The following is a 24,422-nucleotide window of genomic DNA, read 5'->3' as shown; positions in this document are numbered from 1 at the left end:
TGAAGGCTAGTTGCCCAATGATGCCACCAAGTTGTTCATACCAGACTTGTTTTTTTAATGCAACCCACCTTGCTAACTTGATAGTGACTCTGTTTTCTTTCTTTTTTAAACCACAACTGGAATTACCCTAACGGCTGACCTAGAAATAATTCCAAAGCAAGCAGTGGGTCAAAGGGATTTGAACCGCCCAAGCTTTGCTTTCTCCAACACTTGTTGTATTAGCTAAGTGCCTGACAAATGCAACTTAAGGAGGGAAAGGGCTATGCTGGCTCTCAGTTCAAGGGTGCAGTGTGTCACGGTGAAAGCACTGCAGCAAGAGTAGCCTGGAGGCAGCTTGCTACATTGTGTCCACAGTCAGGAATAAGAGGGCTGAACACTGGTGTTCAGCTAGCTCACTTTCTCTTTGCTATTTAGTAGAGGAGTCCAGCCCATGTAATGGTGCTGTCCACATTAAGACTGGATCTTTTCACCCCAGTGAACCTAACCCAGAAACTGTCTCAGAGGTATGCCCAGAGATTTGTCTTCAAGGTGGTTCTACATCCTGTCAAGCTGACCATCAATAATGGCCATTGCGCATGTGTAGACTGTGGACACACTTCCTGCCTCTATCGTCTCCTCCGAGTGTGGTTCCCCCACACTTGGCACCAGGGCATTTAAGTTCTGTCGTGCTCCGGATGACAGGCAGCTGCAGATCGGTCTTGATTGACACTTTGTTTTCCCTTTTCAGATTTAATTAGCATTTGTAAAAATTTCAGGGGGGTTAAACTTAATCATGAGATAATGAGATGATGAGAAAGAGAGCCCTGTTTGGATAATTGTCTTCAGCTGAAGGACAGCTGTCAGACTTTGCATGGGGGTGGGAGGGGGAGTTTAAGTAGGAGCTGAATTATTTATCTCCAAAGGAGAAGCTGGTTATACAGTAAGCGATATGAATATTAACTGGAATATTATTAAACCCAACAAAATAACAAGTCACTGAGCCTGTAGAGAAGCATTTTGGAAGCTCACTGATGAAGACTAAGGGGTTTTGAAAGTTCCCTGATGAATTCTTAACCAGATCAACTCTAGGAGCATCTCTCCAAATCTCAGACATGTTTGATGTATACACGGCACTAAAACAGAAAGATAAGCCAAAGAGATGAATGGACACGGAATCTCCCAAGTGTTTAATAGCCTGAAGATTTCATGTATTTCATTAGTCTGAATGTAAGTTAGGATTTGCAAACGCGTTTCTGACTGTGTATTTAGACTGGAGAAGGTCAAGCCCACTCAAGAGGCCGCTGTTGTAACAACCTAGAGTCAGCATTAATCCTAAATGTCTCTGGCTGGAGGTCACAACCTCTTTTATAATCACTGTGACTATTTGTTTATGGTAATGTTGCGCGAGCACTTGTGTTGCAGCATGAGTCCTTGATAAATGTTTTCCTTGCAAATGAAGGAGGTCTCAAGAGGATCAGGGTGAAACTGAGCAGCTCGGCAGAGGGTGGGGAAGTGGGTGCTGCAGGGGTCAGTAGTTAACTCCACTACAGGGCTTCAAACTAGTGTAGACCATGAGAATGCACCCAGCCAAATCTCACCAACTGCGATGCACTCATTATTCATTCAATAGACATGTTGAGCATATATTATATGCAAAGCCCTATACTAGTTGTGGGCTTTGCTACATTGAGTACAGCACCACAGAATATCCTGAAGATTCATTATCTAATAGTCTAAAATACATGTTGGGGGACAAGGCAGGCAACACCATGAATAGATGATGGAGAATGTGTACCAGTTACCAACTGCTGCATAACAAATGACCACTGACCCTGAGTGGCTGAGAGCAAGCATTCATTCTGCCCTTGGATTCTATGAGCCTGGAATCAGAGCAGGGCCCAAGGGACACAGCTGGAGTCTGCTCCAGGATGCCTGGTTTTCACTGAAGGAGTCTATAGCTCAGGAACAGGAATCAAGGGATCTCTTTGATAATGTCTGGCAGTTGATGTTGCTTGCCTGTTCGGCCCTCATCTGGGTTCTTAAAAGAGCAATTTCTCTGTGAAGCATCATCAAGATGGTGGACTTCTTAATATGGTCATCTGAGGTTCTGAAAGTGGGTGTCTGAACTCAGAGGACAGAGGACTGTTACCTTTAATGGCCTATCCTTAAAGTAGAACTTGGGGGTGGGGGGTTGGGGCATGATTCAAGTGCTTGCTATCCAAGCAGAGGACCCAAGTCCTGACTCCTAAGCACTCATGTTAAATGCAGGCACAGGAGCATGAATCTATAAAACCAGAATGCTGGGATGGAGCAGAGGTACCTCCCAGGGGCTCACTGATCACTCCGTCCAGGTTCATCAAGAGACACTGCCCAAATATAAGGTAGAGGTGATAGATGAGGATCCCAGGTGCCCACCTCTGGCTTCCATGTATGTCACAGGTGAATCAACACACACACACACACACACTCACTGCATACACATACACACTCACAGCTGTGTATCGCTTTTAACACTTCCTTCTGGTTACAGCCAAATTAGTTGTCCTCCCTGATCAAGTCTGTCTCTTGTTGGTGGAATGGATGTATTCTAGAAGAACACAGGGATCCACAATATAGCTACTACCATTTTTGGAAAGTATAATCTATTGAGGATTGTAGGCATAAATTTCTCCAACCTATTTTAATAAGTGCTCAATCTCTCCTCTAGCCCATCACCCACCAGAGGTAGTAGAATAGAAAAGTGATTAGGATATCGGGGAAGTGGACCTGTTTAGCAAGAGTATTTTGAGGGAAGCTCAATCTTCTTTGTCATCAGTTCGGTGCTATAGCAAACACCGAATACGAATCCACAGCTGCAGTCCAGTCTCTCGGCAGGCAGACACCAGGCACGAACCAGCAGCTGTAGTTCAATCCTGAAGAAACCCACAAGGCTTGCCAACCTGCCTGAGGTGAGGCTGCAGAAGCAGCAAGAAGCTGCAGGAAGCTCCCAAGCAGCTCCCCTATGAGCTTCTCTCTGCTGTCACCACTAGTGGAGCTTTACAATGCGATGTAAGGCGAACCAGTACCTGCATGTCATTAGTGAGGAAAAACAGCAAGGCAGAGCAAACCAAACCAATGCTCCCGCTCCCACCATCTGTGGGGTCATATTTCTACTCCTTCATCACACATCCTTGCATGGGTCTGTTCTAGCAAGACATCCTTTCACCTGTGTGCCCCAGCAAAATGTCATTTGACATAACTGAGTTTCCAAAGAAATTAGAGGTTTCCACTTCAGAGGATGATCACTTAAATAATATCTTTGATGATTTTTCTTGTAACAAATAGAACCTAACTCCTCTATTGGATGTAGAAAGGACTTAGTGTCTTCTATTAAGTGGTATGAATTCCAAGGGAGACCCATTAAAGCATGCCTTCTGTCTCTTCTCTCTCTCTTTCTCTCTCTCTGTCTCGCTGTCTGTCTGTCTCTCTTATTTTATATGTATGATTGGCTGCACGTATGTATTGTACCTATTGTCCACAGAGTACCAAAGAGGAAATTAGACCCCCTTGAATTGGTGTTACAAACATTGTCAGATTCCACATGGGTGCTGGACCCAAACCTGGGTCCTCTGGAAGAGCAACAAGTGCTCTTAACCATTGAGCCATCTTTCCAACCCCCTTCTCTTTCATACTCGAGGAAGCCTACTGCTAAGACCTTCACATGCACACATGCTTTGGAGAGGCCTGGAGAGGAAGGAAGTATTAAGACCTGCAGCTATTTGCTGGCCATTGCCTGTTGGCCTGTCAACCCTAGCTGACATCTTTGACCACATCTTCCCAGGAGACCCCATGACATCCCCTCACCCCCATGCTGAGCCATGGCATGTCTGCATCCTTCAGCTGCTATCAGAGATAACTGGTATTCACTGTTGCTCTGAGGCATTATGCACAGTGGTGGGCAGCTGATGTGTCCAGCCTAGCATGACAGCATAGAGGAGTGTGTCCATTCAAGGTGTGTACATGAGAGCATCAGGGTGTGAGAGCATCAGGAATAGGAAAAGAACTAGGAGGGGAGATAATGGCTAAAGCCTAGGGGCCGGTTGGAGAGTGACTAGCGTCAATTGAAAAATGAGGCCTTTGGCACACAATGATCCCCGACCCTGCTTCTGCCCATAAGTTGTCCTGGGCATCACTCTGGAACGTCTTTTTAAAATGCAGAGCCAGCTGGGGAGCTAGCTAAGATAATCAGCTGCTTGGACCTAAGTTTGATCCCTAAAACCCACAAGAAGATGCTGGGTACTGGCATGTGATTGAAACGCATCACTGGGGACGTGGAGGCAGGTGGGCAGCTTACACAACCTTCTCAGCAATCCAAGGTTCCAGTGAGAGACCCTGTCTCAAACAGCAAGGGGACAGTGGCCTGAGGCCATGACACCAGAGTGTGACCTCTGACCTCCAGTGAATGTGCACACATCTCATCTACATACACATAAACACAAAATGCAGAGTTTTGTGCCATTGCCCCGACCCAAGGTTCTCTACACTAGCATGGTACATGCCTACAGGGCATGTCCTGGTTTGAAAAGCCCCACTCTGAGGTCAGAGTTCCAGGTACCTTCTAGGAAGCCTCTGCTAGTGGGCTTGAGATGGCAGCCTTGAAGCCAGAAGGGACTAATAACAGAGGCAGAAAAACCCAACATTTCTCCTGTTTTTATAAATGAGTTTCTTTCCTCTGTAGTCTATTTTTAACCTGAAGTGCTCTTTGAATAAAAATGAGACTTAAAAAAAAAAAAAAAGTCAGTCGGCCCCTGTAATTTCCTTTCCTTCAGATACTTTAACATCTCCCTGGGGACCATAACGTTCATTAATCCAGTCCCAGGGAAAATTGTCATTTGTCATTAATGACTTCTTAACCTTCGCCTTATCTGATTAGGTGCAGAATTAAGTCTGTTGGACAAGCCTCAGTCCCCGCCCCACCACCCAGTGCATTATTTCCAGAAAGGACCTGAACCATCAATACTTCAGGGGAGCCAGAGCAGATCCAGGGGGCAAGATTGCTCAGTCCTGATGACTTCTTCAGCTGCCGGCTGGGTGGCCAGAAGTGTGGAGCTTCCTGCAGTAGCTGATAGAGAAATCTCTCAGCTCTGTCTGGGCTTATCCCTATTGGCAGCGTAGTCACCAGCATCCTGAGCCATAAAAGTGTTGTTTTGGTGCCTTTTGTAACCCGTATGGTGGCAGGGACTGTTCTGTGCTTGTGAGTTTGGACAATCAGAATGTGTAGGATCTGTGGGTACAGCACTGTGGCAGAGCACTTGCCTTGTAGGCACAAAGTATGGGTTCAATCAACAAACAGAAAAAATGACCTCCTGCAAGGCTAGAGTCACCTGATGGCCATGTGTCAAATGGACTAGATTGCTTCAGGGACACCTACATCCTCATTGGCTCTAAACATGGAGTCTGTATGTACTTGGCTATTAAGTGAAGGGCCCATACTTGTGGTCTACAACATCCATATGTTTGGTTTCTCCAGGCCAGATCTGTTAGACACTGGGCCAAACTTCTCACAAATAATTAGGGTCTTAACACAGATATCTGGAGATAAAATGGCATGTTGTTTAAGATAAAACTCTCGAGTCTAGACGGCCTACTCCATTATATTTTGGCTTGTAAAACCCTTTCTGTAGGGTTGTTTGGCACATAGAACTTAATTTAAAATATTAATAGTGCTCATTGAATGCATTCAGTGCAAGTGATAAAATATGTTGGCATTGGCGCTCTCCGTGCTTCTCTTAGACTTCCCATAGAGGAGCAGCTCCACTTGCCACCTGGGTCCTTCCTGAAGGACTGGAGTGGAATTTTTTTCCCATCACCTTCTGCCCTTCCTTCTCTCTGTCCATCCTTATTAGACCCTTTCATCCTCCTGCCAAGTTAGCCTCTCTAGAAGTACACTTCAGCATCTTTTTCTGCCCCTCTTTCTCCATCCTCCTGTGGCTCTGGTCGTGTCGAAGGGAAACTTTTAAAGCACAAGCTAGCATTGCTCCGGGAGTCCAGAGAATATAAAATCTTTATATAGCGTTAGCACTCTGGTGGGATGGGGTAAGGAAAGTGAGGGCATAGGGATGTGACTCGGACAGTTTCTCTAGCTGGGATGTTGGAAGTGGTCCTCATGCCCTGCTTCTCAGCCTGCTGCAACCAGTGTGGGCTGCCCTATCTATCAGCCAGGCTTTTAAAAGGATCAATGTGTGTTTATTAGTGTGCATGTGAGCATATTACCACAAATAGGCCCCGTTGCAGTAGCACCTTGTTATTTTGATTAAATCACTGGGTACGTAGCCCGGCCAAGTAGACAGCTGCTGTGGTACCAGCTGTGGCGAGGTGCCTACTTGTGGTTTTTACCCTGACCGTTGGCCACATTGGCCCATGCTTTAGCCACAGAAGGAACTTTGTTCATACCCAGGAGGGGAGGGTATGACTTGGAGGAATGCTGGCGAGGTGCGGGCAGGTGCTTGCTGGGCATGCTCATGGTGCTGTGTAACAGCTCTTCTATGTCTCTGGAAACTAGATACAATGTTGCATTGTGTCAGTTACATAGGAAAGACCAAGAGGCCGGTCACTTCTCTGTAATTAGCCAACCTGAACCCTTTGAAAAACCTGGGTTGTTAAGCATGCCTGCTTCAAGCAGAGCTTTTCTAACAGGCCAGTGACAAATGCTTAAAATGAATAGAGATACTATCCCCCCACGCACGCACGCTGCAGCATGGATTTCTTTTGGGTGTCAGAGGACGAGTCTGCATTTGCAGCAATTCTGATGTATGCTACCTTGTGTGTTTTCCAGAGAGAATTCGGATGTGGAATCCTGGATAATAGAAGGGAGTTATTTCTCCCTTCAAGTGATGTTCTGGTATTTATTTGAAAAAGAACAATACAGTTTCCAGCTGAACATTTACACATTTGGCTAAAGAAAAGGTTGGGGGGGGGGGAGCCACAAAACAAAATGTATCTTAGGCTCTCTCCCATGACAGATGGGGAAACTGAGGCAGCATGAGGGGTTAAGTAACTCGTTAGAGGTATCACAAATAGTAGATCGTGGGGCCAGTATACAAGTAAAGGGTAATTGTGCAGCTAATGGAACCCTAGCAGGAGGGTTGCCCCGTGTCTGGTCCTTGTATGGTCAGTAGTCATAAAATAGGTTTGCTGTGGTAGCGTGGCTGACATTTGATGCTGGGTAACTTTGGTAGGAGCATTCATTGTAGGTTGCTCAGCTGCATCCCTGACCTCCACCCAACGGCGCAAGCAACACTTTCCTCAAGTGTGACAGCCTAAAATATCTCCAGACATTGCCAGAATGTCCCCAGGGAGGTGATATTGTGAGGCAAAGGACAGGATGGCTATTGGCTGAGAGCTATTACCGAGACAGAAGCCACTTGCAGATTACAACAAGAAGCCACACGGTTTAGAGTGTTTTCTTGTGTTTAGGAAACAATCTATACATAATTTTTCTTACCTACCTTTCAAACTGAGAACAAGAAACACAAAGCTCTTTGATAGAAAAGGCGACTCCAGTTCCTTTATTTTTAAATAGAAGAGGTAAGAAAAATATTTTAAAATACAAAGCAAAGCAACTATGCTATGTTTTGCTTGAGAAATGTCCCCTGCAGGCTCCAGGACTGGGGTTGTTTGCCTGGTGATGGGTGGCTTACTTAATCAATACGTTACCCCTTGGTAGATTTATACCAAGGCTTTATTGGAAGATGGTGCCTTGAGAAAGCAGGTCAATGGGGAGATATTTTGTCTCCCACCTTGTCTTTCTGTCTCCTCTGCTTCCCGTCCGTGCTGAGGGGAACAGCCTCCTCTATCTCCTCTAAGGATACCTCCTCTAGGCTAGTGGTTCTCAACCTTCCTAATGCTGCGACCCTTTAGTACAGTTCCTCATGTTGTAGTGACCCCAGCCATAAAATTATTTCTTTGCTACTTCACAATTGTAATTTTCTGCTGTTATGAATTGTAATGTAAATACCTAATATGCTACCCCTGAAGGGGTTGCAACCCACGGGTTGAGAACCACTCCTCTGGGCACTTCCTTAGGGATGCTTGTAGCCTACATCCCTTGGCGATCTTCTCCTTTCCCTGTGATTGCTGCCTCCTACCCTATAATCACGTCTCTTCCTGAGACTCCAGGTTCTAAGAACATAGGGACACTGTCTATCTGAGGCAGTCCAGGCACCCCATGAGGCTCCTAGAGTAACAGCTCCCTGTGAACCCGTGTGAGTGTTGACTCCCTGAGACACGAGGGAGCTGTGGAGTCTCCAGGCTGGCTCTCAGACTTCTGGGGGCTCACACAGTGAACTGAACATGACCTTTAATTAATCTTAGCTTTCACACTGTGTTGCTCCTGACTTCTTTGGAACTCTATGTTGTCCACACCCATGTTGTCCACACCCTCTCCCCCAACCTCCTGCCACACTCTAACCCTTTGGCTTAATTGCCCCACCCAAATCCTCATTTTGTGTGTGACATCACTTCTCTGTGCCATTCCCCACTGTTCCCTTCGTACTCTCTTTGCTCATTTCTGTGACATTCTTTATGACTCCCCCAGCTCTCAAACTCTACAAGGCTTTCCTTTCTTTTCTCTCTCATCTTTATTAAAAAATCTAACTGATGAACAGAGTTTTGAGACAGGGTCTTCCTTCTTATGCAGGTTGTCCTGGAACTTACCTCAAAGTCCAGGCTGGTTTCAGACTCACGGCTCTCCTGCTCCCACTTCCTGTGTTGGGGATACCGGTAGTTGGCACCACACCCAACCTTGCATTATTATTTCCAATGTTGCTCTTCAAGCAGGGACCTGACACTCAGCAGCCCTTGTCTTCCTGGGTGGTCCCCACCTCCATCTTTTTCCAGCTAGCTAGAATTCTCCTAAAAACAGGCTTTGCATACTATTCAGGGAGGTGTCAGAGTCACCTTTCAGTTTTGTGACTTATGGTATCAAGGCCTACTAAGTCAGGTTAGTTCTCAAATTCTAAGTTCTTGAATGCCCAGTGCTAGCAGCTGTCAGCCATACAGCTTTATGAAGAGAAGCTACCAGGTGAACATACAAGAGACTGAGGTGAGTGCCAGCAACATCCTGATACTCAGGGAAGAGAGAAGCCTTTATGGCAGACCATTGCTTAACTCCTCAAGGCTGGAGGGTCGATCCACCATCCAGACAGTCTGGGTAACAAATAGTGCTTATGGGTCCTCCTTCCTGTCTGATGTAGAGAGGATCTCTTCTAAGCAACACCTGTTAATAAAAAAAGCCAATGTCCAATGAGCTGAGGAAGAAAATAAGAGGTGGGATGCTAGCAGGAAGAGAGAGGATTCTGGGACATAGTGAGAGACTAAAAGAGATGAGCTGAGAAAGCGAGACACGAAGAGATGCTGAGGAAATGCTGGGAGAGATGCTGAGGAAATGCTGGGAGAGATGCTGAGGAAATGCTGGGAGAGATGCTGAAGGAAAACTGAAGGAGATGTAACTAAATATGTGGAAATGTAGAATAGATTGAATAGGTTAGTTACAAGTCAGAGAATGAGAGGAAGCTATGGCCTAGGCATTTAATAATAAATAATTAGTCTCGAATTGTTCTAGGAGCAGGGGCTGGAAAGAGGAAAAACTGGACTTTCCTTTTTAATTCTGAGGTTTCTTGGCTTCTGTGGTTTGGGATTTGAGAGAAGAAGCTTTCTACATATGGGTTCATGCTGGGATTTTCTCCTCCTCGGGGCAACTGAGGCAGCCAACACCACTGCCACCTCCATCCCTCCCCCCTTCCTCCCTCTCCACATACAGTCTGCATCCTCAGGTTGCTCTCCTCTCATGGGATGCTTGCTGAGTTTTGTGTCTGGTTTCACTGCACACATCACAAACAGACGTGGTCAAGGGTCCCATCAGGTGCACTTCAGGAAATCCTTCCAGCTCTTACAGCACCCTTCTGCATTGAAGGTTGTCACTTCTCCCAGCCACAGGGCCGCTGTGTTTCCAGATGGTTTGAATGACCTAAATTCAGCACATAGCTGGGCCCCAGCGAATGTTTGTTTAGGTGTTCGGAGTCCAGCATGCATTCCTGTCCAGTTATTCTGCATGCTGGCTCTCTCAGAACACTCTACTCTGTTCTGCCAAGGGGAAGCTACACTTGCCGTGAAGATAGAAGCCACAATCTTAGCCTAAACACTTCTGATAGGGTTAAACTAAGTTATATCATATTAATGCTATTAATTACAATTATTATATTATAAATTATAATGGAATATAAATAGTATAAATGACATAATATATAAATATATTATAAAATATAATGATATTAGTTATCATATTAACATGATATCATATATCATATGAAAGAAAAAAGAATATTCCCTTTGCTGCTGATAGAGCCTGAGAGGTCACAGTTTTGTGTAAAAGCCAAGCGCTCTAGACCCCAGGCTATGAAGATAGTCCCAGACATTGCCAGGATGCTCAGGACAGTGCTTATAGGTCCAGGAGGGAAGATCATGGGGCAGTTGGACAAAGAATCACAACACCAAGCTCACAATGTCCATTTCTCCCAGGGAGGCCAGTCAGTGTGGGAAACAGTCCAGAATTCTGGACTTTACTGGAGAAAGGCCCTGCCACTAGGAGCCATGACAGAGGAGAGGCTGTGCTCTTAAAGGGTCACATGTACTGATGTAAGGAGATGTGACATCTGTTCATGCCATAAATGTCTAAGTCCAGTGATAGAAACGTAGAAAGCAAATATCTTCCCTCAAGCATCTGTTTTGAGGAGGAAAAGTATCTGTGAACATGCAAGAATTTCATACATGTGTGTATACACACATACACACAGAGCCAAGAACCTCAGTCACACCTGGCAACCAGGCTGACAAAGAGGCCAGCAACAGCTCACAAGGGGTCCCTGTGAACCTTATATCAGTATCTTCTTATTAGATTTATTTATTGTGTTTATATATGAGCATTTAGCCTGTGTGTATGTGTTTGTGCCTGGTGCCTGTGGAGGTCAGAACAAGACTTCAGCTCTCCTAGAACTGGAGTTACAGAAGGCTATGTGCCATCATGTGGGTTCTGAGAACCAAACAAAGGCCACCGGGAAGAGCAGCCAGTGCTTTTGACCCCTGACCCACCTCTGTAGGCCCTATTTTTGTATCTTATCTGTTTGGATTTCCCATACACACATGAAACCAACCTTAGTGGACTACAAGATGAATCAAAGAAACGTGCAGAATATGATAGAAACACAGAAAGAAAACATCAAAGCAAATGAAGGAAAGGTGGGCTTGTCTAATAGGAGCTGGAGGAAAAAGAGGCGAGGGCTAAGAACTCTCTAGAACTGATAAGTGAATGAATCCAAATGTCCAAGAAAGTCAGTGACATCTGTGGAGAAAAGAGAGTCATGAGAAGACAAGCTGTAATGAAATTGTGGAATAGCAGGGTTATAAAAACGAAGACACTAACTGTAGGCAGAAGACAACAGACCTCTTATCAAAGAGTGACAGATGATGTTACCGCCTTTGATGTGTGAGGGAAGATAAGGGCGTGCAGTTTGGACCTGATATGTCTAAGCCCATCAGTGCACCACTCAGCCCAGTGGCCCTGACCCTAATCAGGAGAGGGATGTGAACCAGTTGTTAAAGGAACCACTGGAAAAATGAGTTTCTAGCGTACAACTCAGTTGGTAAGGTGCCTGCCCAGCATGGCCCTGAGTTCAATCTCTAGTACCACAGAATCCAGACTTAGTGGTTCATACCTATACGTGTTTATAGCATATATTTATACTTATAGTGTACCTCTGTACACCTATGTACACTAGCATCAGAAGTTGAAGCTAACCCTCAGCTATGTAGGGAGTTCATGAGCCTGTCAAGGAAGGAAGGAAAGAAGGAAGGAAGGAAAGAAGGAAGGGAGTGAAAGAATAATAAAGAACAGCTAATTTGTCCATGAACATCTGGAAAAGCAGCCCGTTGGCTACAGAGATCATCCAGGCAACAGCGACCCAACCACTGGCTTTATTCTGCTGCCTCCTGAGCTCTCTCCTGCAGTTACATAGTAACTGATGTGGTGGGGGTGGGGGTGGGGGTGTGTGTCTTCCTGATCACTACAGCTGACAAAATCTTAGTCATTGACACTTGAAGAGTCGGTCTGCCAAAATCACACAGCTGTAACTTAATCTTGATTGTGTTTTTAACCCAATTATTCAATTGATGTCTCTCGGGTTGTGGCAGGTAAGAGGACCGTATATGCATCTCCCTTCTCGTCTGATGCAGTTTTCTCATCTCCAGAGCTTCAGGGAGCATCAAGGATGCTGGATCCTTTTGCTTGATCCCAATTAAAGGGTCTGAGTTAGGGGGTTTTGGCCTGGTTGGCCTAACATGACATTCAGAGTGGCTTCTGTAGCTGTGTTTATATTATGGTTAAACTGTTTTAATTGTAGCAATGTTGAGAGGCAAGGGAAGTTAGCTAGATATGAGGTACTATGGGAAGGTCCTTAGGGAATATGGAGGGTCTCCATGGGGCAATGAGCCTTTTCTTATACCTCTTCCCGAACTGAGGAAATGGGTGGGAGAAAGTAGAAGCAAGGAAAGCGGGTTGGTGAAGACACAGCATTGGGCACAGAGTACAGAGGGAGGATGTACCACCCTTGCTATGGCCCCTAGCCACCCAGATCCATCGTGTGAGAAGGCTCGGCATTCTGTGGCCTGTGACAAGCCACTTACACTGTGAGCCTGCCTCTTCTTCTAGTAGAGGACCATGAACCCTGCCAGGTGACTGTGCACTGAAGAAATGAGTTTCTGTGTGAAACGTTCTAAGCTTTCTCTACAGTCTACAGTGTGTTGGTTAGAAGACTTGCTCCATTCCCATGATTCCTTGCTCCTTCCTTGTGTCTTCATCTGATCAGTTGTCTTTGCCTGGGTCCTCCTGACTGTCCTGAGCTGTATGATCCTGCCCTAGTGTCATGGCTGTACTGACCGTGTATGTTTGAGCTCCTATTACTTTAGATTCAACACTTCAATTATTCTCCACACCAAAGGCCAGATCATGACTCCCAATGTTCCCAGGGCTGCCAGGCAGTAAGGGTTTTTAGACAGTTACTCATAACATCACTGACAAGCTCAGACTAAACACAGGTGACATTGTTCTTCAGGGGCCCCTGAACGGGTGGAGTATAACTTAAGTACAAATTTAGTGCTGAGACTTGTTCTGAGAAACATGTGTTCTGCCTTCATATGTGGCCAGCAGAGGAAGAGGCCTGGATCCTTAGTGTGCAGGTGATCTAACAGCTCAGGACAGTCAGTGTACTTCCCAGAACTGTGGGAAAGCATCCCTGGCAATTTAAGATGTAGATATCCATCTGGCCAGGCACCAGTGGCCCATGAAAGCCCTGATGCCCTCTTGGAAGCAGTTCACTCCTGAGAGATTACTTTCCCCATCCTCCCAAGCTGTATCCATGAGTTGCATCAGGGCTTGTTGCCATGGCTACTGCTGGGCCGATAAGGGCTCAGATTGCCAGACTTAACAAATAGAAATCCAGGGCACCTAGCCACATTTGAATTTCAGGCAAACAATGAATAATGTTTTAGTATTTGGCTCCAGTGGTGCATGCCTCATCATTTATTACAAATCTGTCTTCCATTTGATGCTACACAGTCATGTTTATGTGAGCAAATAATGTGCAGTGTATGGGAAATTAAACTTCGGTTGTATACCTTGTATTTCACCTGTTTGCCTCAGCAGGTACAGAACACCACTTTTACCAGAGTAGAAGGTTTCACAGGTAACAACTGGTGTTAGGAGAGGACCCCAGAGCTATGGAGGAAGGACCTCAGGGCTGTACGATTAGAATGTCACAGAATTGTATTGAGGAACCTAAAGATGCAAGGCAAGTAGGAAGGACCTCAGAACTACATGAGGGAGGTCCCCAAAGCTATGGGAGGGGAGGACCTCCGAGTGTGTAACTAGAGGACTTCAGAATTATGTGTGTGGTCCTCAGAGCTGTGTGCAGGGAGGATGTCAGAGGTATACAGAGATTCACTGGTCCCACTGGCAGGAGAACATATAATTTATTTATGCTTTTTTTTAATCACATTTATGTGTACGTGTATTTTATTTGTGTTTCTTTGTATATATGTTTGGGTGTTTTCATGACCTGCATGTGTGAAAGTCAAAGGACAACTTGTGGAAGTCAGTTCTTTTCCTTCTACCATGTGAGTCCCAAGGATGGAATTCATGTGTCAGGCTTGGTGACAAACACCTGCTTAGCCATTTCACTGGTCCTTTCTATGTAATTAGATTGCTCTATTAAAGGTTCTCTGTTCCAAAAGAGACAGAATTAGATAGCCCAGTACCCCAGCCTAGGGAAAGATGTCTCCTGTGAAGAAATGCTTTTCAAAAACTGTTTTGGTATATAATTCGGAGTTACATAAAGAGGACACACACACACTCTCTTCACATTTCTCTCTTAACCAATTTGGTAGCTGTGTACATTTTACCAAGTTTTTATCCCTTTCAAAATTCTGATAAAGCTGTTTTTAGGCCTGTGTACATACCTGTTTCTCAGTGAGTAATGAGTTTGTGTTTTAAGAATAAGCCTTGTTCTATTCCAATGTGAAGAAAGTAGAAAAAATAATGAAAATTTCTAGTTATTTCTCATATAGATTTAAAATTTAGCTTAAACATTCCTTAAATGATAATTAGTGACATGGGAGAGATGGCTTAGAGATTAAAAGCATTTATTGTTTTGGGTTTTGTTTCCCCCAGAGGACCTGGGTTTGATTCCCACCATGCACATGGCTCACAACCCTCTGTAATTTTCATTCCAAGGGATGTGGCGCCTGCTTCTGGCCTCCACAGGCATCAGGCACACACATGGCACATAAACATACAGACAGACAAACACTTATACACAAATTTTATTTATTTTATTTTTATTTTATTTATTTATTTATTTGGTTTTTTTTGTTTTTTCGAGGCAGGGTTTCTCTGTGTAGCCCTGGCTATCCTGGAACTCATTCTGTACACCAGGCTGGCCTCAAATTCAGAAATCTGCCTGCCTCTGCCTCCCAAGTGCTGGGACTAAAGGTGTGCACTACCACCGCCCGGCAAGAAGCCATGGAAGATGGGGTACTTCTCATCCAGTGTGGTTTTGCTTGTGGCCATTTCCAATGTGTTTGAATTTGGACCCTTTGCTGGGATGGGCCACTGAGAGCTGGTTATTCAGTCTGTGAGAGACCTTGTCATCAGAGATAATAGCATTTGGAACCAGAGAGAACCTGCCATACGCCATCGGTCTTTCTAATTTGTGCCTTCTGTGGGGATACAGAATAGTAAGTTGCTTAATAAAACTTGCTGTCTGAATGGAGGGACCTGCATCCTGGGGTCCTTCTGTGCCTGCCCTCCTTCTTTCTATGGATGCAACTGTGGACATGTTGTATGCAAAGAGCACTGTGGATCTATCCTCCATGGCACTGGCTGTGTTCCCTGTGCAGATGCTGGCACGCCAGCTCCACTATTTTCCTCAGACCTTTCTACCTGGCTGTGATGGAACAGGATCTCAAAGCATCCAGGGCTCCATGTCAAACACCGTCTGTGCTGACCACTTTTATGCTAGCTGGTGCCTGCCTTTTTCTAGAATATTTTTTTAAAGGCTTTGGGACCGAATCATTTTTAGTGTCATTGTTGTTGATTTGTTTTGTCTGATTTTGGTCTTTACCCCAGACTGCCTTCAAACTAGCTATTCACCTGCCCAAGTGCACACTATCATGCCTGGTTTGTTAGTTGGTTTAAAAAACAAAAAGGTTACCTTATAGTTTAGGCTTACCTTGAACTTGCTACATAGCTGGGGATAACCGTGAACCCCTTATCCTCCTGTTTCCATTTCCCAGATTCTGGGATTATAAGTGTGTACCATGCACAGCTCCTTAGTTGACTTTTACTGTGACCCTGGACCTTGGTACATCTTCCCCCGCCCCCCACCCCCTTAATGATTTTAGCTACAGCCAGGTTGTTGGTTTTCAGGGCCAAAGAATTTGGTGTGCTCCTGGGAACAGGCTTTGCTGAGGACACAGAGTGGCTCAAGAGTTTGTATTGTGCCCAGCCAGTGTTGTAAGGAGCCAGAGGAGATACGTGACAGGATTCAAGTAGCAGCAGGATGAGAACACTGTGACACTGGAGGCAGAGCGACTCTAGTCATCAAGAGACAGTGAGGAAGGAGAGCTCTGGGCAAGGCTGGGATGAGCAGCGGTGGGCAGCAAGAGCTATAAGTAGGAGCCACACACTGCATTCAGCTGTTGGTGTCTTCCTAGTGTCCTCACTTAGAGGAGATTTTCCCCACCACTCACAGTTTTCCTCGTCATGGACTTGTGGCCGGGATCATGACTGCACTCCACACTCGCTCCTTCCTCTGCTGATGTCCCTACAAACCAGAACTTAGATGTAAGGCCTTGGCAGAGCCAAGCACTCTAACAAGGCAGTTTGGCCTCCGGGTGAGCAGTGTACATCTTATAAGGAACCTGGCTGGGAACCTTCAACCCAAGGACTCAACCCCATGCCTGAGAGCTTGCCAGTCCCAGCCCTACTGTGTCTAGCACGACAGGGCCCTAGCATCTGCACCTTCACTTCTTTCACATCCAGCTACCTCCATCAGCCATAGGTCAAAAGCACTAATTGGGAAATCCCTGAAATAAGTAATTTACTTTTAAATGCCGTGCCTTCCTCAGTATCTGAACTGACTTGAAGTCAAGCATCCCATTGATGAGTTACCCAGTAGCTGGCTCGGGTATCAGATAGATTGGCGCTATCTATCTTCAGTGGGTAGTCAGAGAGATAGGAGTGAGGTTCATGTGCAATCTTCTGCCTCTGGGAACGGACTGTCTCAGAAGCCATTATGTCATGGCACCAGAGAGGAGGTGGTGAGCATTAGGGTCTGGGTGGTCCCACACTTTTCTTCCCAAGAGCACAAAGCACCAGGTCTTGCCTGGCTTTGATGCATACCAGTTAAGCCTTTGACCTGCCGACATTGCCTCATCCTGAGAACTAGGCGGGTCCTGCCAGGCACAGAGGCCATTGCTCCAGCACTCATCCACAGCCAGAACTGTGCACATCTATAGACACACACACACAGGCCTAACTCAAGAGAGAACAGCCTTGTAATCATTTATTCCTGCTGATTTTAATAAGGACACAGTTGCATAGCTGATTAAGTGTCATTCATGACTCAGTAAGCGCATGTAATTATATATGTATAGGGCTCTTCTAAACTTTAAACTACGACCTTGTCTCCCAGTGCGAGACACACTTGTGTCTGTGTCTCTTCCCTCCTCCCCACCACATCTCCCCGTAGTCAAGACGAGCCGAACAGTAGCTACTGTGCACAGAGCCACACGGTCGTCACCCAAGGGCCACTTCACAAACTCCACACTGGCTCCAAGCCCTGCCCAAACCTGAAATCAAAACACAAATTCAGTTAGTGGAACCTGAGCACACAAGAAGACTCTGATGGAGGCTTGGCTGCGCTCACCCAGAAAGGCTGTCTTGGGTGAGGCCCCTGGAGGAGGACAGGAGCAAGTGCGATGCCTCTGGATGTCTTGGTACTGCAAGCCACCCGTCTGGGATCTGTGGTTTTTCAGCCTGTGGGTCATGACCCCTTTTGGGGCAGGGCGTGAACCACCCTTTCACAGGGCTCAAATATCAGGTACCCTGCGTATCAGATATTTATATTGCAATTCATAACGGTAGCAATATTACAGTTATGAAGTAGCAACAAAATAATTTTATGTTTAGGGGGCTCACCATAACATGAGGAACCATATTAAAGGGTTGTAGCATCAGGAAGGCTGAGACATACTACACTGTAAAATCACACTTGCATTTCGAAGCCCCCGGACGACTCCAGATGTCTACTGTAAGGGGCCTCCTTCCTCTTTTGTGCCCTAGGAACCCTGGCCCCCTTCTTTCCATTTCTTACCTCCATCTTCTCAGCCAAGCCTGGCCCCCTCTCACAGGATCCCCTCATTTGACTCTTGGGCCTCAGGGATACAGGGTTCTCCCAGCCTTGAGGGGCTGTATTCACTGGGCATTCCCAGTTATCATATTTTCTAATATTTTTAGTTCATTTGGTAAGACGTAATTGGTTTTTCCCCTCTTGACTACATTTCTGTGTCACCCAACTGAGACAGAGTGATGTCTGACATTCCCAGCCCCACCCTGGGATCTCTGGAGTAGCTACATTTCCTACTAAGGTAGAAGTCTCTCCCCTCTACCAAATGGAGTGCCTGGACTCTAGGTGAAGCTGGGCCAAGGTGCTTGGCGACTGAAAGGCAGGGTTGTCCTTGGGAGGAAGCCTGAGGAAGCTGCGGCCTCACCCTGTGGATGATGGAGTTTCCTACTTGGAAATTTTCTATTCCTGAGCATCCTAGAACACTATATGTCCTGATGTAATGTAAGACTCTGGGGAGCCTTAGCTTACCAGGGATCCCCTGAGTGAACCACATGGAGCCAGAATCGATGCAAAAAGCAAGAGGAATTTATTGTTCCAGTGCACTGGGGTCATCCCAGACCTGAAGGAGAGGCGGCAACCCTCTGGTGCCCATTCAGCGAGTTTTTATATGGTTTCCAGGGGCAGAATAGAGCATCAGCAACTAGGCACAATATGGTTGGCGGAACAGTGCACCCTTTAAACTGATTGGTCTTTAGGGAATGAGGTGGCAAGGGCTTCCCTTGTCTGAAGGTGAGCAATGGTCTGTTTAGCGGAATGTGTCTCTACCAGCAGGTCGGTTCCCACCCTGTGGTCTGAGGAATGTTAATTAGCCTCTCCCTTCCAGAGGGACAAGTATTTCATGACCTTCCCAAAGTTCCTTAGCTGATCTTTTCAGTATCAAGTATTTGTGATGTGTTCCTAAAGGGACAGGAAATGGCCAAGGAGGGAAGATAGAGAAAAATTATGTCTTTTAGTGTGTCATTGTAAATACACACCTCATATCTTATCATACACACACACATATATATGTATGTATATATACATATATATGTGTATGTATATACATATATATGTGTGTATATATATATATATGTGTGTGTGTGTGTGTGTGTGTGTGTGTGTGTATTCTGAAGCCAAAAATTAGTGACTGTAGCCTGAGAACACAGATTTAGGTTATTCCACACGCCAATACAGTAATGATTTCATGAAAAAAATTTAAAATAGAATGTGTGTGTGCGTGTGTGTGTGTGCGCGTGCGCATGTGTAGGATGGTGATGTGCCTGCATGTATGAATGTGCATTATGTGCATGCCTGGTGCCCGCAGAGACCAGAGGAGAGTATCAGATTCCCAAGAACTTGACTTATAAATGGTTGTGAGCTGCCATGTGGGTGCCGGGAACTGAGTCTGGGACCTCAGCCAGTGTTCTTAACCACTGAGCCATCTCTCCAGCCATCTTGCGAAACTTTAATAATAAACAAAGAAAACCGCATAGGACAAGATACTTTAAAATGCAACCATGGTAACATCAGGAGGGCAGGAAACAGTGCAGGGGAGAGACCCTTACCATAGGCCCCCGATGCTATCTGTGACATTTAAGTCCTAAAGGCCAGGGGTCTGTTTGTACATTCCCCAAAGGATTTTAACTGGCAGTCACACACTGAGGAGGGTAGTAAATGGTTATCTAAGGAGTTAAAGACAGGCCAAGATAAATGGGCTCTGAACCTGCAACATTCCAACTTTCTGCAATCACTGAAGTTTTGGTCAGTCTTGTAGAATGCTTACCTTAAACGTAACTGCCTAGAAATGGACACTGGGCCCAGGTTCTTCTCTGTGGCTTATTTACTCTGTGTTCATTGTGATCATCAGTAATAGTACCACAGAGAGCCTCAGTGTGGCAGGCAGATGCTCAAGGCTTTGAGGACATTAACAATAATAAGCCTTTGGGTTACGAATTTTCATCTTTATGTGGTAGATAAGTCGAGCTCGGTTTGCCCAAGGTCCTTCCTGGCTGTTCCTCCGTCTTACCCTGCCTCCTCTAGTCTCCTCCTCTATACAGTCATGGCTTTTATACATCCAGGACCTCGGAGGCTCACCCTGGGCTCTGGGGGTCAGCCTCAGTATGCTGGTGCCTTCATTATCGGGTTGTGAGCATTCTCTCTTCTCTCTGTGAGTGGCATCGCCATTTACAAAATAGCTCTTCTAGGATGTCACAAGCCTCCCTTCCCTCCTGCCTTTTTTTCCTTGTGTCTTATTTTCCCTACCCATAATTCCTTTAGGCTGAATGCCACAAAAGCAAACGAAACAAAACCAAATTCTTGGGCAGAGTTTAAAAGTTGCAACCTTCAATTCAAAGGCATAGTTTGAGACTTTCTCCCCCCTCACCCCGTGATGTCATTTCCTGTAAACACACTCCTTCCTAGTATCAAGTGCCCCAGGACAGATCCAGGAGTTTGAAGAATATATTAGCAGCAGGGAAGCAGGGCCAGGGCCTCACACCAGGTGCAACTGCTCTGAGTAGGGACAGCTGACACTCCCCTGTTCCTGGGAGCAGATGTGGGCAGCATTTGGGCAAACTGAAACATGAGAAGGAGCTGGAGGCTTTGAGAATCGCTGCCAATTGCTCAGAGATCCAGAACACCTCCCTAATCTTCCTGGTCTGGGTGCCCCTTCCTCATCCTCTAATTTCACAAGTGCTGACCTTTCTCTGTTGGTTTATTCTAAATTGAAGAGAAAGTGGCCTTCGGATAAAAGTAGGGGCTGCAAAACAAGGCCTGTGCCTTGTTTCCCAGTGTTCTGGGGGAGCTACTTAGGATGAATACACAGTTACAGGCAGCCAACCCGGATGGATGTGTATCTAGATGCTTTGACCCCCTCTGAAGCTTGTGCACGTGGGCAGTGAGGCTCAGGGCTGCCTAGAGGCTCTTGATAAAGATCACCAGGCTGCAGCACCGGTCAGGTGACCCACAGGGGCCTGCTGAGCACTGTGCATTCCTGCTTTGGGGCTGGGCTGGGCTGGGTGATTCAGGCTACAGAATCCAGGTCTGTTGGACAGGGAAGGACTTTTAACCTGGGAGGAGGAAGAAGGTGGAGACGGGAACCCAGGTTCCTTCCTGGACAGTGGAAGAGTTCTTTCCTTGTACAGTAACCAAAGTCCCGGGCTAGAGGCACAACTCTGGGGGTCCAGACACCCCAGGTTTAGTCTTGTCTGGGAGAAAGCAACCTCAAGTCATGTTGAAATGGTGGGAGAGGCTTGTCTTCATCCTTTTGGCCTGTCTGCGGTACTAGCATGACCTCTGGGATTGATTAGGACGATCTGGGCAGAAGCCTGAGGCCTGTGCAACTGGACAACCTGGATCAGATGCTGCGAGGCCTCTCAGCTGGTTCTGCAAGGAGTGCACTGTGAGAGGTCTTATTGCTTGAAGGGATAATCTTACTCCCCTGAAATGATTGCTACTGACTGGGGTCATGGAATGTGGTCTGTAAAACTCCATGTTCCTGGCCATCTAAGGTGGCTCCAGGGTTAGACACTGGCTAGAGACTTTCAGGCACTTTGAGAGGAGGGTGCTGCGTAGGATATTGTAAATTTGGACTGTGACATGTCAGTCATATCTATGCCTTCATCCTTGAAGGGATGAGATAGCTAAGGTACCATTGTATAGACAGATAGATACTCCTTCGGTGATGGGCAGGCCTACCTCCAGAGTTAGGCAGGTCTGTCCCAACAATTTAAGACAAGGCAGTCAGACACAGAATGAAGGCTCGGATACCAGGCCTTTAGTTGCCTCATGAGATGATATTCTCCAGCAAAGGCAGCTTCTGAGTGCTGGGAGCATCATGAAATCACTGCCTACACTCTCCTCAAGTGAGGTTTATTGGAAGGATGATGGGTGACTCACCCCGAGCATCTAGTCAGAGGGTCTTGGAAGAGGCAGCCCTGAGAATACGAAGGAAGGAAGGTAACTTAGGGTGGCCTCTTACCTGTGTATGACCCACTTGACATTGTCCCATGCCTGACTCCTGTTTCCAGAATGGACTAACGGGCTACAATGGAGCCACAAGCCTAAACCACATGTAGGACTCCATCTTACCCACAAGCCCAAGGGGATGTCTCAGATGGCTCCCATGTCTACAGCTGTAGTAGAGTCAGGCTTTTGGCCTGTGTCTAAATAGAACAAAGCCCCAGAGAGACAGACAGCAGTCAAGGGGACTTGGTGACTGTTGGTGTCATGTGCAATGCCAGATACACAAACTGAGCAGGGGAGAAATATCTGGGTCATTTCAGCAGAATCAGTCCATGGGCATGACCAGAGGTGACACTAGCTGCTTCTCCACAGTACAGCATGTCTGCTTAGTCTTCCTTCTACCTTTTCTGTTTAGTGGACTTGAGGACAGCAGGTCCCCAACCTTGGTGACTCAGCCTCAGGACACAGGGGCATGCCTTTAGCAATGGTCACGGGTATAGCAGGGAGGTCAGCAGGGTCAGTATCCTTCTCCTTACCTGGCAGCCTCTGACACTTCCCAGGTGGCCTTCCTAGAAGAGAAACTCAATGGTCCTGTATAGTCATCCAGTGGCCATGGACAAACTGGGTTTACCTGAAAGGAGGGCTGGAAATGAACAAGAGACAGGGAGAAGTGGGGTGAGAGAAGGATGAAGCCAAGACAAGGTTCTGATCAAGGCTCCGAGTTTAATATTCAGCACTGCGTTTCTATAGGGCAAGGCCACAGACCCATCTTTTGTTTCAGCTGGATTATGTTGCAAAGCAAAGGTCAGTGGGCAGTCTATTCTTCTAAGTTCCTGTGGGAAGTTGCACGTACAACCTAGGCGGGTGACTCTAAGAGGGTCGATAAGGTCCACTGTGGCAAGCACTCAAGGTCTGTTCAGCCTGCTCAAAGCTGGGAAGGCCACAGTTCTGACCACTAGCAATCTTCACAAGACCCCCTGAGGCATCTGCACCCCAAAGACAAAAAGACATGACAGAACCATGGGGTTGGAAAGCCCACAGTGCCACTACTTAGAATCTAGACTATGAGGCCTTCTAGATGGTTCTAGTGCTCCATATTCAGCCTCTGGTCTGCAAGAGAAGGGTGTTTCCAGGGCAACCAAGGTTAGACTCACTTGTCTTTGCGTGTGTGCACGCGTGTGGGGTGTGGTGGGATGTGGGAGCCTTCTATAGAATGTGTACGCCACTAAGCATTATAACAACAGTACCACCTCATAGAGGACTCTCATCGCCCACGACTGCCTGTCAACACCTCCCACTCTGACAGTTCACTTCAGGGGGCTGTGTTGATGTTTGCATTCAATTCCACATCTAGAGTTTCTACCACAGTCTTTACCTGAGACCACCAGCCTCAGAAAACTGGCCAACTAGAATGAAGGCACAACCCGAGAATACACTCAGACTGATTGCCACCTACAAACAAGTCTTAATTTTCACAAGCCTCTCCAAAGAATATAGTGATAAATTGGCTGAAGCCCCCAGAGTGATTGACACCTTGGAGTTACCTTTGTCACTGAAGAGACAGACTTGTGTTTCCCTCCACCATGGTTGCCCTCAGGTGTCATCCATGGGAGAGGAGTTGGTTCTTTGATGGAGCTTAGAAGCATATCAGCTAGTCATCTTCTAGAACATATATCAACTCATGCAGTCAGCACAGGGACACAGATGTGGGTGAATCTCGGCTCTGATTTTATTCCTCCCAAGTTATGTAATCAAGAGCTATAAGACCACTGAGAAGCAGCCTCTCTCTCCCTATAATCCTTCTGCTCTGAAACCCTTTCAACATCTGGGGTCTGGGCTGAAATGCTCTGCAACTTTAGCCCTATAAGCAGCTCTGTCTTATAGCGTGGCCCAGGAAAAGCAGGCACAGGACTCTGTGACAGTGACGTAAATCTGTGTGTGTGTCCTTGTGGTTTGTTGCAGAGTTGGTGATGCTTCTGGAGTGGTGGTCAGGCACGGAGTGCACCATCTACACCGACCCGAAGGCCTGCCCCCACTACGGGAAGGAAAACGCCATCGTGGTCCTCAATCACAAGTTTGAGATTGACTTCCTCTGTGGCTGGAGCCTGGCTGAGCGCCTGGGGATCCTGGGGGTAAGTGTGATGTGCCTTCACCCTTCACGCTACACCCCCCATCCCTCCCAGAGAGTCTGCCGTGCAACCTGCTGTTTGCTCTCAGTCTCTCAGAACTTCTAGGATGAACAGGGTTTGATGCTGTTGTTGCTTTTATTTAGGGGGCAGAGGTTGAGATAGGATCTTGCTCTGGAGGCCAGGCTGTTCTCAGCTTCCGAGTGAGTTGGGATTAGAGGCATGAGCCACCATGCCGGGCATCAGCAAGGTGGTTTTATTTATTTATATTTTAAATTTTAATTTTTTTATAGTATGAAATGCTCTCAAAAGTTGTTTGTATTGGTCATTTTTTTTTTCTCCTTGCCATGACAAAATACCAGATAAGAGAACTTGAGGT

At 46.4% G+C, this 24,422-nt stretch overlaps 1 protein-coding gene and 1 pseudogene across 1 annotated transcript in view; both read left to right on the top strand.

Moving 5' to 3' along the window:
- The window catches only part of Agpat4 (1-acylglycerol-3-phosphate O-acyltransferase 4), a 101,191-nt gene that overhangs the window by 55,436 nt on the left and 21,333 nt on the right, over positions 1 to 24,422 (top strand). The window contains exon 3 of the mRNA XM_021149365.2: positions 23,880 to 24,049. Within this exon, the coding sequence (XP_021005024.1) occupies positions 23,880 to 24,049 (170 nt within the window). The remainder of the gene's footprint in view (positions 1 to 23,879; positions 24,050 to 24,422) is intronic.
- On the top strand, positions 15,096 to 15,676 carry LOC110312469 (annotated as a pseudogene).

Source organism: Mus caroli, chromosome 17, assembly GCF_900094665.2.
Source record: "Mus caroli chromosome 17, CAROLI_EIJ_v1.1, whole genome shotgun sequence".
NCBI classification, from domain to species: domain Eukaryota; kingdom Metazoa; phylum Chordata; class Mammalia; order Rodentia; family Muridae; genus Mus; species Mus caroli.
Note: the sequence above shows the minus strand (reverse complement) of the source record. Positions and strands in the feature narration are given on the sequence as shown.